General features: G+C 39.3%; 1 protein-coding gene across 4 annotated transcripts in view; it reads right to left on the reverse strand.

Annotated features, from left to right (window-relative positions):
- The window catches only part of kcnab2a (potassium voltage-gated channel subfamily A regulatory beta subunit 2a), a 94,672-nt gene that overhangs the window by 32,707 nt on the left and 39,090 nt on the right, over positions 1–22,875 (reverse strand). The window contains exons 2-3 of one of the 4 annotated variants that reach the window (XM_044350281.1): positions 19,229–19,396; positions 15,855–15,896 (exon numbers count right to left, since the gene is read on the reverse strand). In XM_044350281.1, coding sequence (XP_044206216.1) covers positions 15,855–15,896; positions 19,229–19,305 — 119 coding nt within the window. In that variant the 5' untranslated portion in view covers positions 19,306–19,396. Of the gene's footprint in view, positions 1–10,812; positions 11,100–15,854; positions 15,897–19,228; positions 19,397–22,875 lie in introns of those variants that run through there. The other 3 variants (XM_044350282.1, XM_044350284.1, XM_044350283.1) reach the window with 3 other exon arrangements.

Here is a 22,875-nt window from a genome sequence, read left to right on the forward strand (position 1 = left end):
CACACACACACACACATATATATATATACACATACACACACACAGCAGAACGTGTGTTTCTCTGATCACGACTACAGCAGAGTAAAATTCACCAATAGCAACAACAGCACTCTTTTTCAGGAGAAGGAAAGCTTAAGACTTGAGGACAAATATATTCAGATTCAGAGTCAGCATCTAGCCCGACATCTGTAAACACAGGCCAACAAGCTGCACACATGTATTGACAATCCCGCCTCCCTTATTACCAATTTAAGAAAAGAAAGCTGCAAAACACACATACAGAAACACACACACACACAATGAAAATTATTGGTTTTGTTCTGTTCATCCTCGCAGCCCTGAGTGGCAGGAAGCTTTGGCAATCAATGATGCCATACTGTAAGAAAGCCTCAGGAGTCTGTCCCGGTTGTACAGGAGTTATCGCTCAGAAAACTGACCTCTCCCAAACTGCTGTCCACACACTGCAGCTAAGAAGCACAGTGGCAGAGGGAGGGGGGGGGGGAGCGACAGAGCGTTACAAACTACTCTGACCACAGAGGTACTGTAGGGTACTGTCATGAGCAGTGATCCTTCACCACAACAGCAGCATTAGCTCTAAAAATAGGCACTGGCTCTCTGAATCAATTCTACACAGTAAGCCTGGGCGATATACAACGAACGCCCTTAGCTTCTGAAAGGGGGGAAATGACTCCCAAATTTGACATTCGTCACTGCAGTGAGTGTCTCATGCGGTCTTTCACTAATTTGCTCTCAGGGGCAGTTTGGGTACCTCCATCGAGCTGAGATTGGCACAGAGTTTGCTGCAGGGTGCTAAGCCTGATCTGCCTAAGCCAGTTTAGCAAGCGCTGGCTTTCTGCAGCCCTCTGTAGGGACTACTGGCGAGATCCTCTGATAAGGATTCCTTTGAAATCTGCAATTAAACGTGGGAATTACATCTTAAAGCAGAGTCCTTCCAGCTGGGTAAACAGAATAACCTGTACTCATGAATATAAAGTCACAGACAGTTCAGCTGCTTCATCTGATTCTCACTTAGCCTTCATCTTTGTATATCTCTCACTGCTAACTTAAGCAAAGTTATCCAGGGGCATCCAGCCAGGACAATGTAATTTGTGGCAGGCGGTGAGTGTTGGTGCGGTGTATACTCAGGCATAGAGAATGTGTATCATGTGTAACTGTCAGTCAGCTGTCCAGTGGAGGTTTAAGTTACACTTACTGAGGGTTTAATTGAACAGTATTAGTCAGGATTTGAGTAACCAAGTGAAAAGGATAGAAACCCTGGGATGGGGGTTGGGAAGAAAGAGGAGGTTTGTGTGTGTGCGTGTAAGTGAGTGGGTGAACGGGCTTAAGAGAGTTAATGGAAAGTGATGTGAGGTCAGACAGTTTGACAGTGTTGATCGACAGATGTGGTAATGCTTTTCTAGCAGCTTAATGCATCCTGAGGCTGTGTCTAAACATTTCTAATGGCTGACTGTTTCATCACTGTAATGAGGACGTAATTAACTGAAGCAAAAAATATATATTAGAATATTGGTCTCCATATGTTGTCTTAGCATTAATATTTTGTTAGGTTGTGTACTTTCATTATTTAAGTCATATGATTCTACTAATTGCTGATTTGAATGAATCTGATCTGTAAAAAGAGTTAATGGATTTTTTTAAAATAGCTTACCATACAAAAACAAATCATGTAAGCAACAATTTGGTTGAGGTAAGGTGAAATATTATTTCAGTGATTCTGGGAATTCCTGAGGAAACAGAAGAGTGAGAGAGACACAGGTCACATCTGTGAGCAGCGAGTGCCGTAATTTTTAATTCTCCAGTGAACATGACAGATTCCCTGCAGACAGCAGGGCTCAGGAGGAGTTGTCATTTCAGCTGTCCCCGCTGACACATCTAACAGAACAGGAGAGCTGAGACAATCAAAAAACAGAGGACAGGGAACCCCTGTTCTTATGTAATATAAAGTCATAAACATGCCTTTTGGCTTTAGCTAGAGGCTCTGTGATAGAACATATTATATGTTATTTTAGATATACAGTACCAGTCAAAAGTTTGGACACACCTTCCCATTCACTTTAATGAGGAACTGTGTCTAAGCTTTTGACTGGTACTGTAGGAAAATTGTAACTAAACAGCACATTTGTAATATTTATCATACTGTATATATATACACTGGATTATAATAGCATATATAAATATCAACCTCTCTCTCTAACAACAAAAAAAAAAACACCTTTCTATTATAATATGTGACGTAATAAATGCAGTGTGATTTTTAGTAAATGTGATGACCACTGACCATGCAGGGATTTCAACATCAAGGCTTGTGTAACAAGGTGTGCTTAAACCGGACACAGGGCTGAGTTATACAGTCCCAGGGAGCATGCTTGCTAATCTGAAGAAAAGAGAGAGTGAGTGGAGGGAACAGAATAATCTGTCCTGTTCAGCGAAAGATCCTCCCGCCTGCCTGTATGCATTTGTCATACCTAAAGGAACGTTCACACAGAAGCGTTGCTAGGCAGACGTGCTGTGAACGGCACGCATTGCAGTGGAAAGATGAGGCCACTTGCTCTTGGTGCCCTGGCATCTTGTGCCCAGATTGTTTTAAGAAACTTGAGATAAAATATTGGTGAAGGGACACAGCCTCGAAACTACAGCCTGAGAGCAAACTGAGGATGAAACAACCCATGATTTCAAAAACATAAAGTACCATTACAACATCTTTTAGAGATAATAAACAGCAATGACAGTGTAACTTTCAATCACATCAACATTTTTACATACAGAAGGAGACAGTAGGCTAGTATTTCATCCCTGGATTGTTTCTCTCCAAATTTGTCCAGTAAAAAATATCAAACAAATACAGCTTGTTGGTCTCAATACCATTAAACTTACATCTTCCTCTAAACTTTGGGTTTTATTTTTCACAGAGAATGATTAACATTATAAATTACAGGTTGATTCCCATACACAGTACAAGTAAAGTTTGACTTACAGTAATATAAAGATTTTTTTTAATAATATTTTATATTTTTATCATTTTTGCCAGTTGAAATGACAACTGTCACTAGCAAATTTTAATACCTAATTAACATTATTTATCTATGTTGGCTGAAAATTGTTTCATAGGAGAAAAAGCATCATTTATATCATAGAAAAGACTATGACTGTGTCTTCTTGTGGTTCAAAGGGACCAACAGATTGGTGAGTCTTTTGAGGGAAATAATGCAGCTGCTTGTGTCATGTTTTTTTCATTGGTAGCTAATAAGCAAATAACTAGATACAGTAAACGTTTAGTGCAAACCCCAACAGAAAAATTACAGTTTAGACTTTCACAGAGACGGGCAATGTTGAAGATCTCCAACAATCAATCACAAAAGGAAAGATGACGTCAACTATCCCTCTTGTTAATTCTTGTCATTCATATTTTAATGAACATACCATTATGATATCCCTTGCCAAATTTATCTTTATTCAGAGGTATAGTATAGTATATACAGAACAGTTTGCAAGTGAACAGTCGACTGAGGATGTAGTAAGAACTATTTTATGAAAATCTACTGGTCCTGGACAATCCACAGCCCTGAAGGCCAGCACAGATCTTTTATAGGAAGTGAGCCATCGCTTTATAGCAAATGTCATTTCAACTTAAGCTTTTGATGGTGCTGATACACAAAAGCTGAATAAAAATGGTTAAACCAAGCTTATGAAACAGATTGTTCCAATTTCATTCTGATCTGCTGATTCTGTGACCCTGCATCACCTCTACTTGTAAAGCATACGGAAACCAGGCAGCTATATAATGTGGTCAGGCTGCTGTTGGTAAATCCCTGACCTCAACATTCTGAGAGGTCAAACCTCCTAAAACCTTTTTGCCTGGTGGTCTTGCCTGAGGTCTATAGATCACAATACACAAATGCTGAACTACACCAGCATAAAGAAGGGAAGAATGACAGAAAAACAAAGAAACAAAAGAAAAAGAAAGATACTAAGTTTGTTTAAACAATAAAAGAGGAACTACAAAACTCAGTGACTGTTTTTTGGTCTTGTGATAAAATCATGTTAAAATCAGTAAAAATGGGGAAGTCAAAAGCAAGCCTTTAGTATAACTGAGAAGAAATTAAAATTGAAAAAAAAAGTTTGAAAGATTTATTTATGAAATATCAGTCAAGTGTGAAACTGAAAAATTTCTGTCTGTATTAAATATGCAAGAGTGATCACAGCACCTCAGAAATGTACTAAAAGCTTCAGTGAAGTTTCCTTCCTCACCAGGATAGCCACAGACTTGTGAAAACAGGAACTTTCTGTCAGTATTCCCTCAACACATCCTGCACAGCCACTTACAAATTGCAAGTGTGAAACTGTTAAGACTTACATCCATCACATTATCTGTTGCCTAATGACCCATTGTAATTAATTCATTTATTATGAATTAAACACATCGAGTGACAAAGAAAAATACCCAAAATCAGAGTAGGATTTCAGACACTGACTCAGCACATTCTGGTGTTCAACCAGAAGTTACAAAGAGAAGTAACACAACAGACATGTCCTCAGTTGAACTTTCAAGCAAACAAAACTTCACATCTTATCCAGAGCTGAAAATTGACAGTTTAGGAAATATGTGCTGAATGTTGTTGAGTAACGACTGTAATGTGATGCAAAGTGACAGGAGCACAATTTTAAAGCCGGAGTGTCTAAAAGGCTGAGGACAGTGGAGAGAGCCTCCTACCTCCTGTCACTACTGGGTATTCATAGAGTACAGAGTGATCCCCCTGCAGCCCCCGATGACACACACACACACACACAAAAATACACACACACTTCAAAACATCAAAGCACATGCTTTTTTACAGAAAAGCACTAAAAGTACATGTGAGCCAAAGCAATGTTAACATAGATGTAACGTGTGATCCAACAAAAAATGGAAATGAATGGAAAGATATGAAAGAATTTTTTAAAAATAAAAATTCTAATTATCCTAGATGTAATCACCATTTGAACCACCATACAACAAATATCCCTCATGATTTTCATCATAACAATAGAAATTGTATCACAGGAAAGACCACTGCTTGAAAGTCTATTTTCCAAAGAAAAGATTCACTTCTATCCTGTCAGATAAAAGCAACAGTAACCCCGTGTGACAAGGCTACACCCCTGTGAAGTTCAAGGCTGTGCTTCTTGACACAAAACAGACATTAAAGTAAAACCTATTGTGTAAAAAAAAAACAAATGCAAAGACTAAAATAAATAAGACTATAACAACATTGTGAATCAGTAAGTAACCAATCATGACAATGACAAATGACACTATTTTATGTTACAATCACCATGTGGCATAATCCAGGGTGAAAATTCATACACACTACCTATTCAGACCTTTAAATAATGCTGTATTATCCACAAACAGTAATCATGACATCCAGCTGAGCTATCATATGTACAAAACAAAAACCAAACCAAAACGGGATTGTGCGATCCCTGGCAATTCCCATTTTTTGTGCCCACATTACATTTAGACTAGAACATTTTGACAAGGTGTCAAACTAGGCCAGCCAGAGACAGCTCAGAGAGGAACTGAAGAGGTCACCACTGGAAACCAAATCTGTACCACTCCAAATACCTAAACATCATCTTCCCCTCGTGTGACAAAGATTAAAGGCCCCATGAAATGAAAGTTAGAGCGTCTTTAGCTTCTGTACTGTGACATACTTCCCAGTGAAACAAAATATTTGAGTGGTGTACAGTTACAAGAGGGATTTAAATAAAATCCTTCGCATTTGATTGAACTTTTATTGGCTTAGAGTTTAGCGAGATACAGAGCTGCAGAGAGAAACAGAGCTACAGAGGACTGTTGGCTCCACGTCAGATCAGGAGGAGGACAAGGGAGAGATGAATGAATTAGACCTCAGCCACACTGTTTTGGAAATGGAAACCAAGTATTTGCCCAAACACATATCTCTTCTTATCTGTTTACATATTGCTGTTAGCTACCACGACCCAAAAACAGTGAAGTGTGGTTTTATATGACTGGTGTGTGGCTAGCTACTTGCCCAAAGTCACATTTGATTGGATGGACTTTTGTAAACACCCCTGAGTGCAAGATGAGTCATCAAACATTTGAAACCTTACAGGAAGCGAAAAGATGGATTTCAATGTAAAAATACTCTAACACTGATTTTTAAAAAAAATATATTTGGCATATAACAAGAGGCAAATGAACAATTAACACAGGGACAAAGGATTAAAACTGTGAAAATGTATTTTTCCATTTCATGGGGCCACTTCTGCAGCTCGCATCAGTGTAGCAAGACTGCAACGCAGTGCGCTTGAGGTAAAATAGTGGATGAACAGGTTAGACTGCAGCCCGTTCATCTGTATCCAGCTGCAGCTGTGGATACGAGTCTGCTGCTAAATTTAGCCCCTGAGTAGGGGATAGCCTGAAGAAAAACGTCACACTTGCCCAGGCTGACACACATGCTGCAGTGGTGCTGAGATTGAGAAAAATAAATATGATTACTCTTTGAAGTAGTGCAGATTTATGTTCTGACCAAATGGCTTGTGTGTCTATACCAGAGAGAAATTACGAAACTGCTGTGTGTGTGTTTGTGTGTGTGTGTGTGTGTGAGTAAGAAACAGAGAGAGAACTGTTTGGACATTAAGAAAACATTTTGGAATAGCAAAAGCAAAGAACTTGAAAAAAGACACATTCCTTCGTGCTGACAACTTGTGACAAGCTGCTATTTTAAATGTCTTCAATCACCTCTTGCTGAAGTTTCAGTAGCAGACTAAGCTTAATAGAAACTGACAAATACTGCAGCCTTAGCAGAACAGCATGTTCAACAGGATAGGCGTGCTAAGAGTGATGCACGTATTATGTTCAGTGACTGCATTATGGCACTGAGTGCAGTGGGAGGCATTCGGGATGTGTGACATTCTCTATCAACTTAGTTGCTTAAGTGGAACATCTGCACCATCTAGTGGTGATCAGCTGTTAATAACAGAACAGGTTCCAGCGATCATATTATGACTGAGTCAGTGAAAGCTACCGTATATTCTTGTTATTGAAAATATATTCTGCGGCTTCTCTCTCCTCTCTGTTACCCTCAGAACTTAACTGATTATTAGTAATAATGTGTTTTGAATTAGTATTTGCTGTTTTTTTTTTGTTGTTCTGTTGAGCTAAAGATGGAAAGACAAATGTAGAATTTAAATTTTTTTGTCCATGTTTGCTTAAATCTGCATTAGAGCTGAAATGATAGGTTGACTAATTGACTTGTGGACTGAAAGAAAAAATAATCAGAAATAATTTTGATAACTGATTAATTGTTTCAGTAATTTTTCATCATCACCATTCTCTGGCTGGAGCTTCTCCAGTGTGAGGATTTGTTGCATTTCTCTTTTAAATCATTGTAAATGAAATATCTGAGTTTTGGACTGTTGGCCAGTCAAAGCCAGATATTTGATAATATCATCTTGGGTTCTGAGAAACTGTGATGGACATTTTCTCACTATGGTTTGAAATTTTTTAGACTGAACGATTAATCGAATAAATAATCAGCAGATTTATCGATTAAAAAAAAAAACATTCATTGGTTGCGGCCCTAACCTGCATAAATCAATATTTTTCAGACTTACAGGAACCAAATCACTCTGTTATGAAAGTGCTCATAGTGCTGAAATGACAGGAAACGCACACCAAACTTTGTAGGCGTGATGAGCGCAGATGTTTCCAGCACAGAAAGCACTGATTAACCGACTGTACACCACCTATCCAGCACCAAACGCTAGACAAAAAAAGACGGAGTAGCTGGTGAACATTAATAAGCATCTAGCTCAAAACCACATTTTTTCAGCAGTTGGTACAGAGTGAACATTAGTCTTACATTCATCAGATGTCTTTTTTTTATTATTTGACAATACAAAAACTAAATGTCAGAGGCCAGTGACATGGTGTTGGCTGTTTAGTCGATTTATATAGATGTTTTTCTGCCTCCTAGCGTAAACAAGTTGATAGATACATCTTAATCTACTAAAAAACAGCACTAAGTAATTGCATTACCAAAGGAATCAAAAACAAAGTTATACAAACTACAGACGGGTAAAAAAAAAAACATTTCTATTCAACTGATGCAAGATATAATGTGTCCATCAAAGCTTTCCACAATCAGCAGGAAAGGTTTACTGTACATCAACTAGAAATGTTATGGTAAAATGTAGCTCCAGGTATGAACGACTAAGTGGAGGTCATTACCATGTGTCCATTAGTGTTAAGTCATTACAGAAATCTATACTCCCCAGTCAACCTCCATACAGCTTTAACAGGAGACACACGAGGCTTCCTGTCTCGCTTCACTGAACTCAAGCTGGCTCCTTTACCCGCCGCCTACCTCTCTCAAGCGGAGGACATGGACACTAGGGAAAGTTTTCCGGTGTCCAAATGGGCATGCTGAGTGGTAGTGTTTTGTTTCAAGGATGATATGATGGAAACAGAATACACCTTTTCCTTAATTTTTAGACAATATTTTAGCTGCATTTGAGTCTTAGTTTAAAGACCATTTATTAAGTCTTACTAGTACTAGTCAATTAACTTACAACTAGCGAAATGAATCCTGTGCTTTTCTAGTGATGTAACACAATGACTCCCTTAACAACATTGAGTGTTTCAAACCCTTGGAGGTAGGTCTGAGTGGATATTTGCCAAAACAAAACAAAAAAATAAGTCTTTAAGTGTATGTGCAGAGTGGTGAGCGAGCCAAAGAGGAAGGGAGAAGGGGAGAAAGGGAGAAAAGGAAGATAAATGCAATGTAACTTTTTTCCCCCATGTATGTTAGAGAAGGTGATTGCACTGAAAGAATGATTAAATGCAGCTTAGTGGCAACGCCGGCCTGCCTTCCTGATCACACACCTGAAATAATGATGAGTTTGAGTCAGAGGTTGCATGTACTCCTTGACCCAATTGCAGCACTAATTACAGAATTGATACAAGAAACGATACAAGAAACAGCGGATCCTGGCAGGATTCCCTCTGTTAGATGAGCTAATACTCCTGCGGTAAACCGATACCAATGGTTAAATACAACACTGTAAAGAAATAACATAAATCACACTTAGATTTGTTACTAGATCCATTAGATTAAACAGATGAAACATAAAGGTTCTGATGAGACCAATATTTAAAGATACTGTAAGAGGCTCTCTGAGGTTTGTAAGTTAAGAACCACACATGCACCTTGCAATATTAAACTCCCTTTCTACATGCACACTTACAAAGCTGCACCCAAGCCTGTCATGGGTCAGTGACTGAGCTTTACACAAGGTAACATGCCAGCCGTGGTGACATACAACACTGCCTGCAGACGACAGTAAAACTTGGTCATCCCAGACATGGTAACAGAAGCCAAGCATACCCGCGTTCTAGTGACTGAACTCGGTCAAAAACAACAGCAGCCATGCCTGTGTGTGACGAAAGCTATCCATGTCCACAACAACAACAACAACATCAGCTTCACAGGCCTTATTAGCCAACACAACAGCCGCTAAGCCTGCTCCACTGGCTCAACCCTTTGAACGGCAACAGTTCATAAAATAGCCTTTTTGGTTTCCTGCTGTTGTGTTGATGACACAGAAATAATGAGCAGATGTTTCAATTCTGCCTTGATAGTGCATTTCATACTTATTAGTAGATCTATGAATAATCTTAAAATATAGAAAACAAACTCAAATCTTGCCCTTTGACTTTTTGAACTAAAGCTTAGTGCAACAACAAACTCAAATATCAAAATATTTTTTTACAAAGTGATTTAATGCAGTGTCGAAGATGTGACAATATTTTGCGTATGACGGTGAAAACAATGTATCTCCAAAATATTAACTTTTTATGAGCTAAGAAAATCAGCCCTGTGACAATGCATTTTTCAGATAATCAAATGGGATTTTAAGTTGTTTATTTAGCTAAAGAATTGCATTTCCTCAACCTATAAAAAGGAAAACTTCCTTTCTTCATTTCCTTTATGTTCTGTAAGATCATTCAGTTTATCTGAAAAATTCAAAATCACCAAATCTGGGTAGACATGGTTTTCACTGACCAAAAAGGCATTCAGTATTAATTATCACTCACTTATAACATCCAAATAAACTCAGACCTATATTACAATATAATGACAGACTAAATCATACACAATATCTAATCTAATATTATCATATGTAGTATATCATATCAACATCATCCAGTTCTACTTCGACCACATAGAAAGGGGTTATTTCAGTGTGTCTTTGTAGGGCAGAATTCTCTATGAAATAAATAGGAAACCATGGTCAGGGAAGAAGGGAGAGCATCTATGTGATCAAGGGGAAAAGGAAAAGAATGTCTGAGTGAGCTTTTAAGGGGCCACGTAACTCCTTACGGAACAGTCTGTCCTTCCCATGTAGTTGGGCAAATATGCCACCGACCTAGATGATTAAAATAAAACCTGAGCCCCGGTACCTTTGTATGTGAGCAATCTGACCAGAGGACAAAGCAAGACTGTACAAATATTAACATAGAGGAGACAGATAAACAAGCTCCTCACTGTATAACTGTTTCTGGTGACATTAATCTGAATAAAATCAACAGCAAGGTAAAAAAAAAAAAGTGATTTTTGAGGCCAACCAAATAACACTAATAACACCTATATGATCACACACACCTGTTCAGTAGACCCGCAAGCATCTGACCTCCTCTGGCCACAGTGCCGCTTTCACCTGCTGGTTCTCAGCCCCATCACTCTGGAGTATCTGAGTCCCTGTCTAGCTTTGCCTCTATCTTACCTGTACTTCATGCCTGTCTGATAGGACACACACTCTTCCAGGGCAAGACCATTCATCTTCAGGAAGTCTTCCATGTTCTTAATCTGAGCGGCAACTCTCTGTTCCCTGAGTCTCTGCAGCTCAGCCTGGTCGGTGGGCCGGGCCGGTGGCTGATTCAGCCCCTGGTCCGAGTGGTAGCGGTTGATCCCGCTCCGGATGCTCTCGCTGTATGACATAGACAGCATCTTGCCGCTGCTACTGCTGCTGCTCTTCCGAACACTGCTGCTTGGCGCTGCCGGTTTGGGGATCTGCAGGTTTTCAGGAGGACAGTAATTGGACTTTCGCCTGCCGGGAGCCCCCCGGGGGCCACCAGCGTACCCTCCCGCAAACATGCCCCCCCCTCCCCCCTTCTCCTTCTCCTTCTCCTCCTCCTCCTCCTCCTCCTCGTGATGCTGAGACGACCCGTGCAGTGAGGAGCCAGAATAAAGTAGGGAGACGGACGGAGCGAGGAGCCGGCAGGGCACAGCCACTTCCTTAAATAGCACCTGCTCCCATAAAAAAAGAGCTCTCCTGCTTGGGGCAGCACACGGCCATGCATCCTGTAATCAGAGTCGCACAACATAGCCCAGCACCACCCTCCCCTGACAGGTACACAATGGCAGGGTTACACTGATAGGGAGCATTCAGGTGACTTGCTGGTGATTAAGGAGTAGGACCAAAGAGGGCACATGCTATCTAGGGAGAGGAGAAGCATTCAAACATGCACCAAGCAACAGGAGGGGACACGTTCCAGGTCTCACTTCTGATTCTGATTGGTCAAGAAGTCATCAAGAAACACATTTTCTGAGAAAGGTCTAGGACATAATTTGCATGTATCCTACTACAAAAATAACCACAACATGCCCATCTAGACTGCAAAAAAGACAAGAACAACAAGAACTAAAAGAATCACCAAACAGAGCACTACATAATATGTACTTGCCATGGATCTTTAATTTACGAGTGGGCTTTATTTCAGCTTCTGGAGCTTGGGGAATCCAAAGCAGCCATGTTTTCCATTTCAAAAAATGTGTGTTTAAATCATTAAGTCTTCTTCCTTCTATTAAATACACACTTATTTTTGCTGAAGTTACAGGATTCCTATTTGATCCAGAATGTCAAAGAGTGTTGTGCTGAATTGAATCAATAGAGGGCAGCACTGTGTTAGTCCCACCACCACTACAAGAATGCAATTTAATGCTGAATGCACTTGTTAGCACTGACAAAAATACCACTGTTCAGGTAAAGGCAATGTATAACATTTAGACTGCAATTTTTGATTATTACATAATGTATAGAAACTCTGATTTACAAAACAATGACCATTTAAATCTAGTAATACCGTAAACGTAGCTTCAGGAAGTAAAATGGTAAGAGGATGGTTATTGCTGTTAAAAAAAACTTTGTTATAAAATGAAAACTCATGAAAACCCATAAAACATATACTTACACTATATCTCATTAAAGCATACTCCATATACAGAGTCAACATTATGGGATTATAGCCATCTTATTCATTAAATATTAAAATACAACAAAAATGATACAACAGACCAACCTGAAATTACTTAAAATAAAATTTAGCATCTCAATAAAGGCAATATTAAAGAATTACCAGAACTAAAATAAAAAATGATACTCTACAGTTTATCTTAAAATGTCTATCCTCAACAAGAATTCATTCATTTTGAGTCACAATCTGTTCTTTGCCACCATGTGAGAATAAGGAAAAGTTTTCTACAACTGGACTGAAATATGCTATAAAGTCTAAACTGTACTGATCCTTTAAAAGTCTGTTGGGTGCTACAACACTTGAACAGCACTTTCTTTGCTTATGGACAAAACAGCTCACAAAGCTACCACATCACAGACATCAAACATCCATTTCAAAGTAACTTTAAAATATAATAAACTAACATTAAATCTCACACATCTTGTGTTTCTTACAATATAAAGACTGTTAATAACACAGAGAATATCTGAAATTCTGATAAGGGATTAAAAAAAAAAAAACGTTGTCCAAACCGTTGACCCTATCATGTGTCCCTCTCGCAAATTCTATTATTAATTTCAAATCTCATCAAAGTTCTCCAAAACAGCTGATATCTCAGGGTAGAGACCGAAGAGATAAATAAAGGAGACTCCAAGCAAGGCAGCATGCATTCACACACCCACACACTCTGCTCATCACTCAGCCAACCACTCGCACACAAAACAGACGCAAACAAACACGCTCCTGATGTGGTCGTTAGTGGCAAAAATCTTTCCTCAAACTCACCCGATTTCTTGGGGGTCGGCTCATGAGCGAGATTGCGGGGTGCCAGACTGCTCTTATAAACACATACTGCAGAGAGTGATGAAACGGGTCCACCCAAACTGGGAGTGTCTTACTAGGAAACGTCTAAACCAATTAGTGAATAAGAGAGTCCATCCCTTTCCCTCCCCTCGCCACTTGGACCCTACTCTATCACCACAACCAACACCTCTCTTCCTCCCCTCCCTGTGAGATCTCATAGAAGAAATCCATTTATGTTGTTTAGTGGCCCGTCTTGTTTCTGCTAACCACAGCAAATAATATCAGCCCTGAATTATTCACCAAAGCTTTTGCACTAAAAGCCCCTGATTGTTGTTCCACAGGAAAGAATACTAAGAGCTGGACAATAATGAGTGCCTGAGTGTTGTGTGCACATGACACACACACACACAAAAACACACACAATGTCAAGCAAATACTGTACATACACACACATACAGAACAAGATGAACCACCAAGCACGTTCAAGTATTCTCTAACCAAGGCATTATGGAAACCACGCTGGTTAAGCACACTTGCAGCATCTCTCTGCATATCAGTGTCTTTATGTTCAGGTCAAGGTCAGAACCAGAGTGTGTCACATAATATAGACAATGATAAAATTCATTCATAAAATCTCTGACAGTTACTAAAACACTAATGGACACTTAAAATCTGTATAATTTATATAAATCTACATAACTACAGTATAATGACAGTCACTGATTTCAGACCTATTTGGAAATATTAAGTCATCAATTTCAATACATTAAAAAAAACTGGAATCATAAAAGCACATCATCTGCCTTTGGCTACATATTTTTGGCGCTCTATATTCACACACTGACTCTCTGAACCACTCAGACAACAGAAAAAAAAAAATTTTTACTTGGAGAAGCCAATCTGCACCTTCTTGTCTATCTGGTGAGCTATTTTGGCACAGCTGCTTAAAAGATATAAGACCTGTGGTGCCACTGAGAAGATGATGATTAATCACGACTACTTTGAGTTGGTTTACATGATAACGGAGTCTTACAATTTAATTTACAACCCACACGGACACTACAGATGTTCCTTAGCAACAGAATTATTAACAATTTTATAAGCTAAAACAATCCTTGAATTTGAGTTGTTCAGCTCCATTTAGTACAATGATAGTTTGTCTTGAAACCATTTGTTCTTAAGAACTGAGGAAGAACTTCACACATAAACTTAGTAATTTACTTACAGTAAGAATAGCTGACATCACCCAGTTCTGTTATATCAATCAAGCTGTGGCTTTTAAAGTAGACAGTCAAGTACAGTCATGCTTTAAGAATTTCTTTTACATTATCGGCTTTTCTGTAATCCACACACAAGAGAAATATAATGGTCAGAAGTCAACAACCTTCAATGTTGGAAAGCACTCAGTCTCCTCCTGAAATCTGTAAAATTGTTAAATGATAGCCAGAGCTGAGAGCTCTGTCATAGATATACAGAATAGCACTGATCTACAACTCATACTGGAGAATAAAACAATATAAAACAAAAATTGTCCATCAAAATGGACAATTGTAATGACAAGATAGGGTCAAGACAAAGCAACAGCAAAACTAAATATTGTCAGCATGACTGTAAACTCATAGTCCGTCATACTGGGATGAAAAGTTCAGAGCTCATTTGCATCCTTGTAAATGGTCTGTTAGCAATCATGGTTCCAATGTTGAGATGATTGAAAAGAATAAAAAATCCCTTCCCAGCATTAGCCTATTAGACTGTCAGACTCATAGACAGAAAAAAGATAGGAGGCTTAATCGATCCTACTCACGTAGGCCAGGGGAGCAGCTACTGGGACGGTTTGCACTTTAAAAAGGACAAAAATGTGCAAGGCGCCAGGATAAAAATCCGATAGTGAGCTCATTACAAGCACATCCACATAGTCAGGGGTTTTTATGGCTGAATCAGCAGAATAAGGCCTGATAAAAGTCCATAAAACATGATCCTACTGTAAAGCATAAGAAAGACTGACCATCTAAAAGCACACCACTGAAGGAGTGAGCACCAGCTACCCTACTCAAAGAGAACATCATCACGTCCCCAACACTCTTCAAAATGGTCTGGCTTTTAGAACAAGACAGATCAGGTTGGTGATCAAAAAAAGTGATCAAAAAGGTGCTGCTTAATATAGAAATTATAAATAATTAATAATTAATGGCTTAATTGTGACAAAGTAAAAGAATGTGTCTACAAATCAGTTCAGTAAAAAAGCTTTAGTCACATCTTTAAGTTTAATAACTCCAACAAAAAACAACAGTGAGTGTCTCAAATGTCACTGGTAAAAAAAAAAAAAAATGATGGAAAGAAAAAATCATTTGAACTCAGACAGTTATTGTTGATTCAAAGGTTTTGTGAGCAACCTTGCAACAAAATCCATCATCACCCCTATCAGATTTAAGCTGCATAGTGCATTGCCAGCTAAATAGTAGATGATACGCGTTATCTATGCTGCAGAGGTTTATTAATGGATATATGGTTTTAAATGACAGAACAGCAAGTATCTGTAGCAAGGTTATTACAGTGAAATAAAACCTATTCTGTAAGAAGACAAATATTTAAAAAAGTCATTCTGTAGATATATTCTGTACACATTTGCATACTTTAAAAGTACTAACATAAAAGAAAATATTAAACTTTAATAATTCTGCTCAGCGGCAACAAACAGTGATGTGCAGATACAGAGAAAGACAGGTACCTGTAGAACTGCAGCTGTCGTTTGGGGCTCCCATAACGAGCGCTAAAGGCATCAGGGGGAAAAGAGGAGAAAGGAGAGCTTCAGTTAATGGAAGCAGGGAAGGAAAGAAGTTAGTAGTTGCGAACAAGTAGATGCAGACACTTATGTTACGATAAACAAATATACCATGACACAAACAAGAGCCAAAGACAAAGAACAAAATGAGCGCGAGTAAAGTAAGAGGGAATAGAAAATATAGCATCAGCAGTGGCAAACATAGACACAGTGTCAGCAATGTAGTATTCACACAACCATATTTGTTCAAAAATGCATGCTTTGTTTGTTGGATTAAATTATGTATGCTGGAAATGTCTGAGCAATATGATATATCAACAGACCATAGCTGTAGTCTGTACTAAAACTACAGTATCCATGGAAAAGAGGAGTTATTGCACGGTCGAGGACTACCAATGAAAATCTTCCAGACGTCTGCACAAATCCTTAACTTTTAAAGACTTAAAATAATTCTCTTTCAGCTTTGAAAGTGCTGACTTACAAACTGATTTGCAAATGTGCATTTCATTTATATCCAGCTACCTGACCATACTACAAGATAATCATATCAAACTAAAAGGGGGTAATATGGATAAAAAAAAAACTTTTAAATTTTAAAATATAGTTACAATTTACATACACATTTCATAATTTTGTATTTTCTTTACCTTACAGGTAGCCTGTATGGTACAGGAAATGAACTATCCAAACACTAGAACTGCATTCACAGCCCTGAAATAAAGTGCATGCCAACAACATAACATGAAAATTCAGCTAATTAAGTAAAAGGAAAACGACTCATTGTACAGATCCCAGTTATAATAAAAGACTTCAAAGTGAGCGCTGGAGCATACACTAAATGTCACTAATCTTGGCAAAACTGTGTATCTTCAAACCGCACCTCCAAATGTTTTTAGAGGAATCATCCTTTGTTGGCAAGAACACAAAAGAATCCATTACCTATTATTGCTTTTTATACAGAGAACTTGTCTAAAATGACTTGACCAGAAGTGTCAAAAGACACATATGTGTAACTTGTGCAGAAAAATGTACCTTATAACAAAAGTACTAATCTCAGGGCAGTTAAAAAGCAACATGGAGCGACTGACCTTTGTGCTATAGAAGTAAATTAAAAAGGGAGCATTGTAAATTATATAATTATTGGTGCATGAAACCAAAGGTTGAACAAAGAGTAAAAATAGAAATCTTACTTATTCAACAGAAAGGAAAACAACAAAATAATTAACTACACAACTTCTCTTAGTGTAACCTGGGCATTATAGGGTTGTTCAGATGTCTTTAACAACTATATTCCTACCATAACAAAGGGTCCACACCATTTTTAATGATACACTTGGAAAAGGTAGTGAAGCACTTTACGCTTTTAGTTTAATAGGGAAGCTACACAGTGACTTAGATGAAAATTTGTGGAAGAGTAATGGATGTGCACTAGAATGGTGAAAATTTGTATTGATGTGTTGTTAACAGGCTGATACACTATGCCTAAATTTCCAAACTTTAGTGACATATCATAACTCCATTCGACAACATCACCCCATCCGCCCATAATGGAGGCAATGCGACACACACAGCCATAAAGCTGCTTGAGAGGAATGAGAGTGGCACAGATGCTTCTCAATGATACAAGCGGATGAGTCTCTGGCACCACATGCTGGTGAAGCTTCAGAGTGCAGGATAATGTAGGCATGGGTGTCCACACTGCTGTTGCCACGATGTTAACCCAACACACAATCAGGCAAGTGAAATTAAAATATACTGTGATATATCTGCATGTAAGTGTGTGAGAGTGTGTCACAGTTATTTGGTTCATCTGATTTGTTTACTTTGTATAAATGCATTCAATACAAGCTGAAATGTTTTTTTGTCTTCACAAAGTTCAAGTAAAGGTTAGATAAAGGTTGAGGTTGGGCATATAAAGATTAAATTTCTATTGCATAAATGTGAGTCATTGCGATAAATCTGTAGACTAGGACACTTGCTCAACAGTGTGCTGGCTGTGCTGCTTGTTCTGTTGTTTGTTTTTCTTATATGTACCCAAGACTCCATTGAAAGTAGCATTGATACAAAGTGGATTATGCTAGTGAAAAAGTAAACTGACTCATTGATTGATATTTTCGATAGTGACATAAAAGCACGTACAGACGGGCGACAAATTAAAAGAAAAAACGGTACAGGCCTGAATGCTTGACCCCTACAGTGAGGGGATACGGTGGCTGTTATGCTGTGGGGGGCATTTTGCTGGCATGGTTTGGGTCCACTTAGAGGAAAGGGTCACTGCAAATCAATGCAAAGTTGTTCTTGTCATCACCTTTATCCTATGATGAAAGATTTCTATCCTGATGGGAGTGGTCTCTTCCAGGATGACAATGCCCCTATTCACAGGGCACGAGGGGTCACTGAATGGTTTGATGAGTATGAAAATGATGTGAATCATATGCTATGGCCTTCGCAGTCACCACATCTCAACCCAACTGAACACTTATGGGAGATTTTGGACTGACATGTTAGACAACTCTCTGCAACACCGTCATCAAAACACCAAATGAGGGAATATCTTTTAGAAGAATGGTTTTCATCCCTCCAGAAGAGCTCCAGAAACTCGTGAGGAACACCATTCTCAAAAAGATATTGAAATCTTTCATCATAGGATAAAGGTGATCACTCAGAGCAACTTTGCATTGATTTGCAGTGAGCCTTCCCTCTAAGGGGACAAGTCGACCCAAACCATACCAGCAAAATGCCCCCCACAGCATAACAGAGCCACCAGGTCCCCTCACTGTATGGGTCAAGCATTCAAGCCTGTACCGATTTTTCCTTTAATTTGTCACTCGTCTGTATGTGTATGCGACAAAAACACGTATATTAGACATAGAGGCAGTCTGTGCTCATTAATTCTTTTGTTGTCTGTGTTGGTTTCTTTTATTGAAAGAGTATTCCACTGATTTAGCATATTATTCCTATAACAGTGTCGGACTCATGATAGACAATTTTAAAAAAAGGATTTGTAGTTTTATTCCACGCATTCATCAAGACCTGGTGCCTACATTGCCCACAATGAAAGTTCAGTTGGAGATTCGGGGTTTGTTGCTAGTAATGGCTAAGGAAGCCTCGAAACGCTAGCCTCAAGCAGAGGTGAGGAGCGTGTTACAGAGGTCTGGTAACCTCAGTTCTCTCTAACTCCATACCCCCAGTCTTTCACCCCAACCAATATAAATCATTTATTGGTGAAACTTGTAATTAACATATGAATCCAAATAATCTGGGCTTACATGTAAATGTGTCCATCAGCAGAAATGTGTCCTTTGGGTCTATGAACTCACCTGTAGATCATGCCAGGTGAGCCAGTCTGTCGGAGGGAGAGGCGAGCAGGGGAGTCTGTGGTAGATTCAGGATACATGGAGGCAGGAGGGAGGGGGTTTGGCCAGCCTGCCGGGGGTGGTGTTCTTTCAGTGGGACCACAGGGTACAGTCTATCACCAATCAGGGCCTCTGAAGGAAAAGAGATGATAAGTGTCAGTCGGTGATACTAATCTATATGCAGTATACCATACTATACAAGTCTCCAAAGCCCGCTCCATCCATCCCTATTCCACACCTGAGGGTTACACTGCACCTCCATTAAGATGACAGGAATTAATAACCAGCCCAACTAGTTAAACATCATTCTCAGTCAGCCCTCAGAGAAAAAAGGAGGAATTCTTGGTTCACATAGATAGAGCCATTCTTAGTCATGATATGTTTTATGGATTCATGTTAACTATCTGAAATCCATCAAGCATATGTGGTGATCAGGGTAGGAAATTAGCACCAGCCACCAGCCAAATGCTGGTAAAATATGAAAGTGGCTGGTAGATTTCAGGCACAAAAAAAGATTTACTATTGAGTGGCTGATGAATTTGAACATTTATCTGTCAGTGGCTGGTAGAAAAATGTCCCACCCTGGTGGTGATTATCATCAAGGAGGGAATCCAGAACATTTATCAAGTTTCTCCGATCAGAGCTCATCATCAAATTTGAACTCATCATTGGCTATATGCTGTCTGCAACTCTAGCACTGAGATCACTGTTTTAGCAAGGATTGTGGTCCTAAAACACAATTTTATCCCATTTATCCTTAGAAAGAGATCAAGGGGATGATAAACAGTAAATCAACTGCACTTATATAGCGCTTTTCTAGTCTTATCAACCACTCAAAGCATTCTACAATGCATGCCAACATTCACCCATTCACACACACACATTCATACACTGATGGCAGGGACTGCCATGCAAGGTGCCAACCTGCTCATCAGGAGTGATACAGCGCTTCCTATCCACAGTATCCCACAATATTTCTATGCTCACCCACTCACACACACACTGATGGCACAGCTATTGGGAATTTGGGGTTCAGTATCTTGCCCAAGGACACTTCAACATGCAAATTGGAGGAGCCGGGGATCGAACCACCAGCCTATTTATTGGTGGATGACCTGCTCTACCTCCTGAGCCACAGCCGCCTCGTAAGATAACAACATGTTATATGCCGGAGAACATCTCATATTAACTGACCACACTTTCCACCACGACCTCATGTGACCACTGACACCAACAGACTGAAAATATCGAACATATTTGATGATGATCAACACATCCAAAAGAAATCAGGAGCACAAGACAGTAATTAAACAATGGCACGCCAAACCTTTCACAGCAGCGGGCAAATAGGTCAATAATGGAATTACCAAATGGCATACCAGTTTGATCAGTGGCCACTTGTCTGAAAGCAAGGTGGATCTCAAGCCTTTTTCAAGCAAAACATAGTCCTACTTTAGTGTAGGATATAGTGACAGTAATTACAGCAAAGACAAAAGGTCCATTACCTAACCTCATATGGGACTGTTCCCTATCTGCCAAAATTTCAAATGTTGCAAGATTGCAGATTACCAAAAGACTATCCAATAAAAGTGTCACTTGTAAGCCACATGTCACTTTTGTTTTGATCTTGGTATGCTTGTAATTTAGAAGTGAACCCAAATATAAAACTATATTTAGTAAAATAAAAAATAAACTTGAAAACAATAATCAGAGGAGGAGTAGGTGAATTTATTTGACATTCTATCACGTTTTTCAAAGGACTGCTACATATTTCTGCCACTAGATGGAGTCATGTCCTCACTCCGCGGACATGAGCTGAATGAATAAACCATCAGACCTATGTAACATCTGTAGTTTCCAACAGCTGTGAGTTAAGAGATTTTAACATCTTAACACTAAAGGCTACAAATACTAGTTTGGAATAATCAGAACCAACTATTCAGACAAAAGAATAATCACATCACAACACAGAAAAACACCTATTTACTTTCAAATGCAGTAAAAAGCCAGGCAGGGACAACAAGCAGCACACATTAATACATATGATCCTGATTCTACTTCATTATCTTATGGCTACAGTGTACCTATGTGTGTGCACAGCAGCAAACTATGGCTGATGCACTGCATAGGGCGACATGATTCTATGAATAATTCAAAGTGTCTGCCCAAGAAACAGGCCACTGCTGTAGAGAGGGCTACAGCAAGAGAGCTGGGCATCAGTGAGGGTTAGGTGGGCGGTTAGGTATACACAGATGCCATTAGCACGCATTTAAAATACCTCATCAGACCATTACAAGTCAATACCATGGCCTGGGAGGGAGGGGAGTGGCACTGCTGATGTTTTAGCCCAGTTTACTGTGGTGGATAAAATAAAACGAGGAGAACAGCAGAGAGAGTGGCATCTATGTCACCCTGACAAAGCCATGAGCTGAGCAGCCCGTGCTACCCTATTTCACCAGTGGCTGCACTCATGTGAGTCATGGCTCATAACCGACATCGTAATGACAACATGAAGGTGACTTTCTCCTCCCATCAATTTCCCAGGCAGCGAATAAGGTGTCCCCGTGTTCCCAAGGACTCATTTAACGCTCCCTGCCCATTCATTTCAATCATGCCACAATGGGACAGCGGTCATCCCTGCTATCAGGTGATGATGATGCCATGACCCTGATGGATAAAAGGCATAGTAGTAGATTTACGACACAGCACAGCAAAGTCCTCCTGAATTATCTGTCATTGATGTGAATCAGAGGATGCAGGGGGTTTGGTGCGGGGATATCACAGCGTACTTTCTAGCAGGCTGAACAATCATTTGATTGTAATGGGATTTTACGTTTTAGCCTGATGTGTGAAACCAGAATGACTGAAACTGCCAACAGCTAACTGATCTGTTGTGCAAATATGTTCTTGTTTCAGGAAGTTTGCTATTGGCAAGGTTAGGACTGTGTCCTAAAAAGCCTATGAAACAGTGTGGATGTTGGTGAGATATATCAGTATCAGAATAATATTACGCATTTACCTTGATGACGATACAATGACGACAATATTTCAAATAAACTTGCAGACATGAGCAAACTTAGGTTGGTCAGTGACTCCTAGTGTCTGTATCACAATTTTTTTTTGTCGAGCTCTAAGTAATATAATATTGTACTTGATAATAAGGCACAAGTATGATTTTAAAATATAATTATATTGTAACATAAGTGTGAACAGGGACAGCTGTGTAAAATTTAGGAACAACTGTTTTGGCCTTTCAGCTATTAAGTGCTCATTGATTTCCAGAACCATAAGTGAGCAAGCACATGCTCAGGATTTAGATGAGTAAGTCCCACAAGGACAGCAACCATAGTTGTTTGGAAGTACATTTCACCTTAGGTAAAATACAACAATAAACAAGAAATCATTTTCTGCAAATTGTGCAGAAAGGAAATGAACAGGGATAGAGATGGAAATGTGCTGACTAGCAAGGAGAGTGTGCTGAGAAGGTGGAAGGAGTACTTTGAGGGGCTGATGAATTAAGAAAATGAGAGAAAGAGAAGGTTGGATGATGTCGGGACAGTGAATCAGTAAGTACGGTGGATTAGCAAGGAGGAAGTGAGGGCAGCTATGAA

Source organism: Thunnus albacares, chromosome 4, assembly GCF_914725855.1.
Source record: "Thunnus albacares chromosome 4, fThuAlb1.1, whole genome shotgun sequence".
In the NCBI taxonomy this organism is placed as follows: Eukaryota; Metazoa; Chordata; class Actinopteri; order Scombriformes; family Scombridae; genus Thunnus; species Thunnus albacares.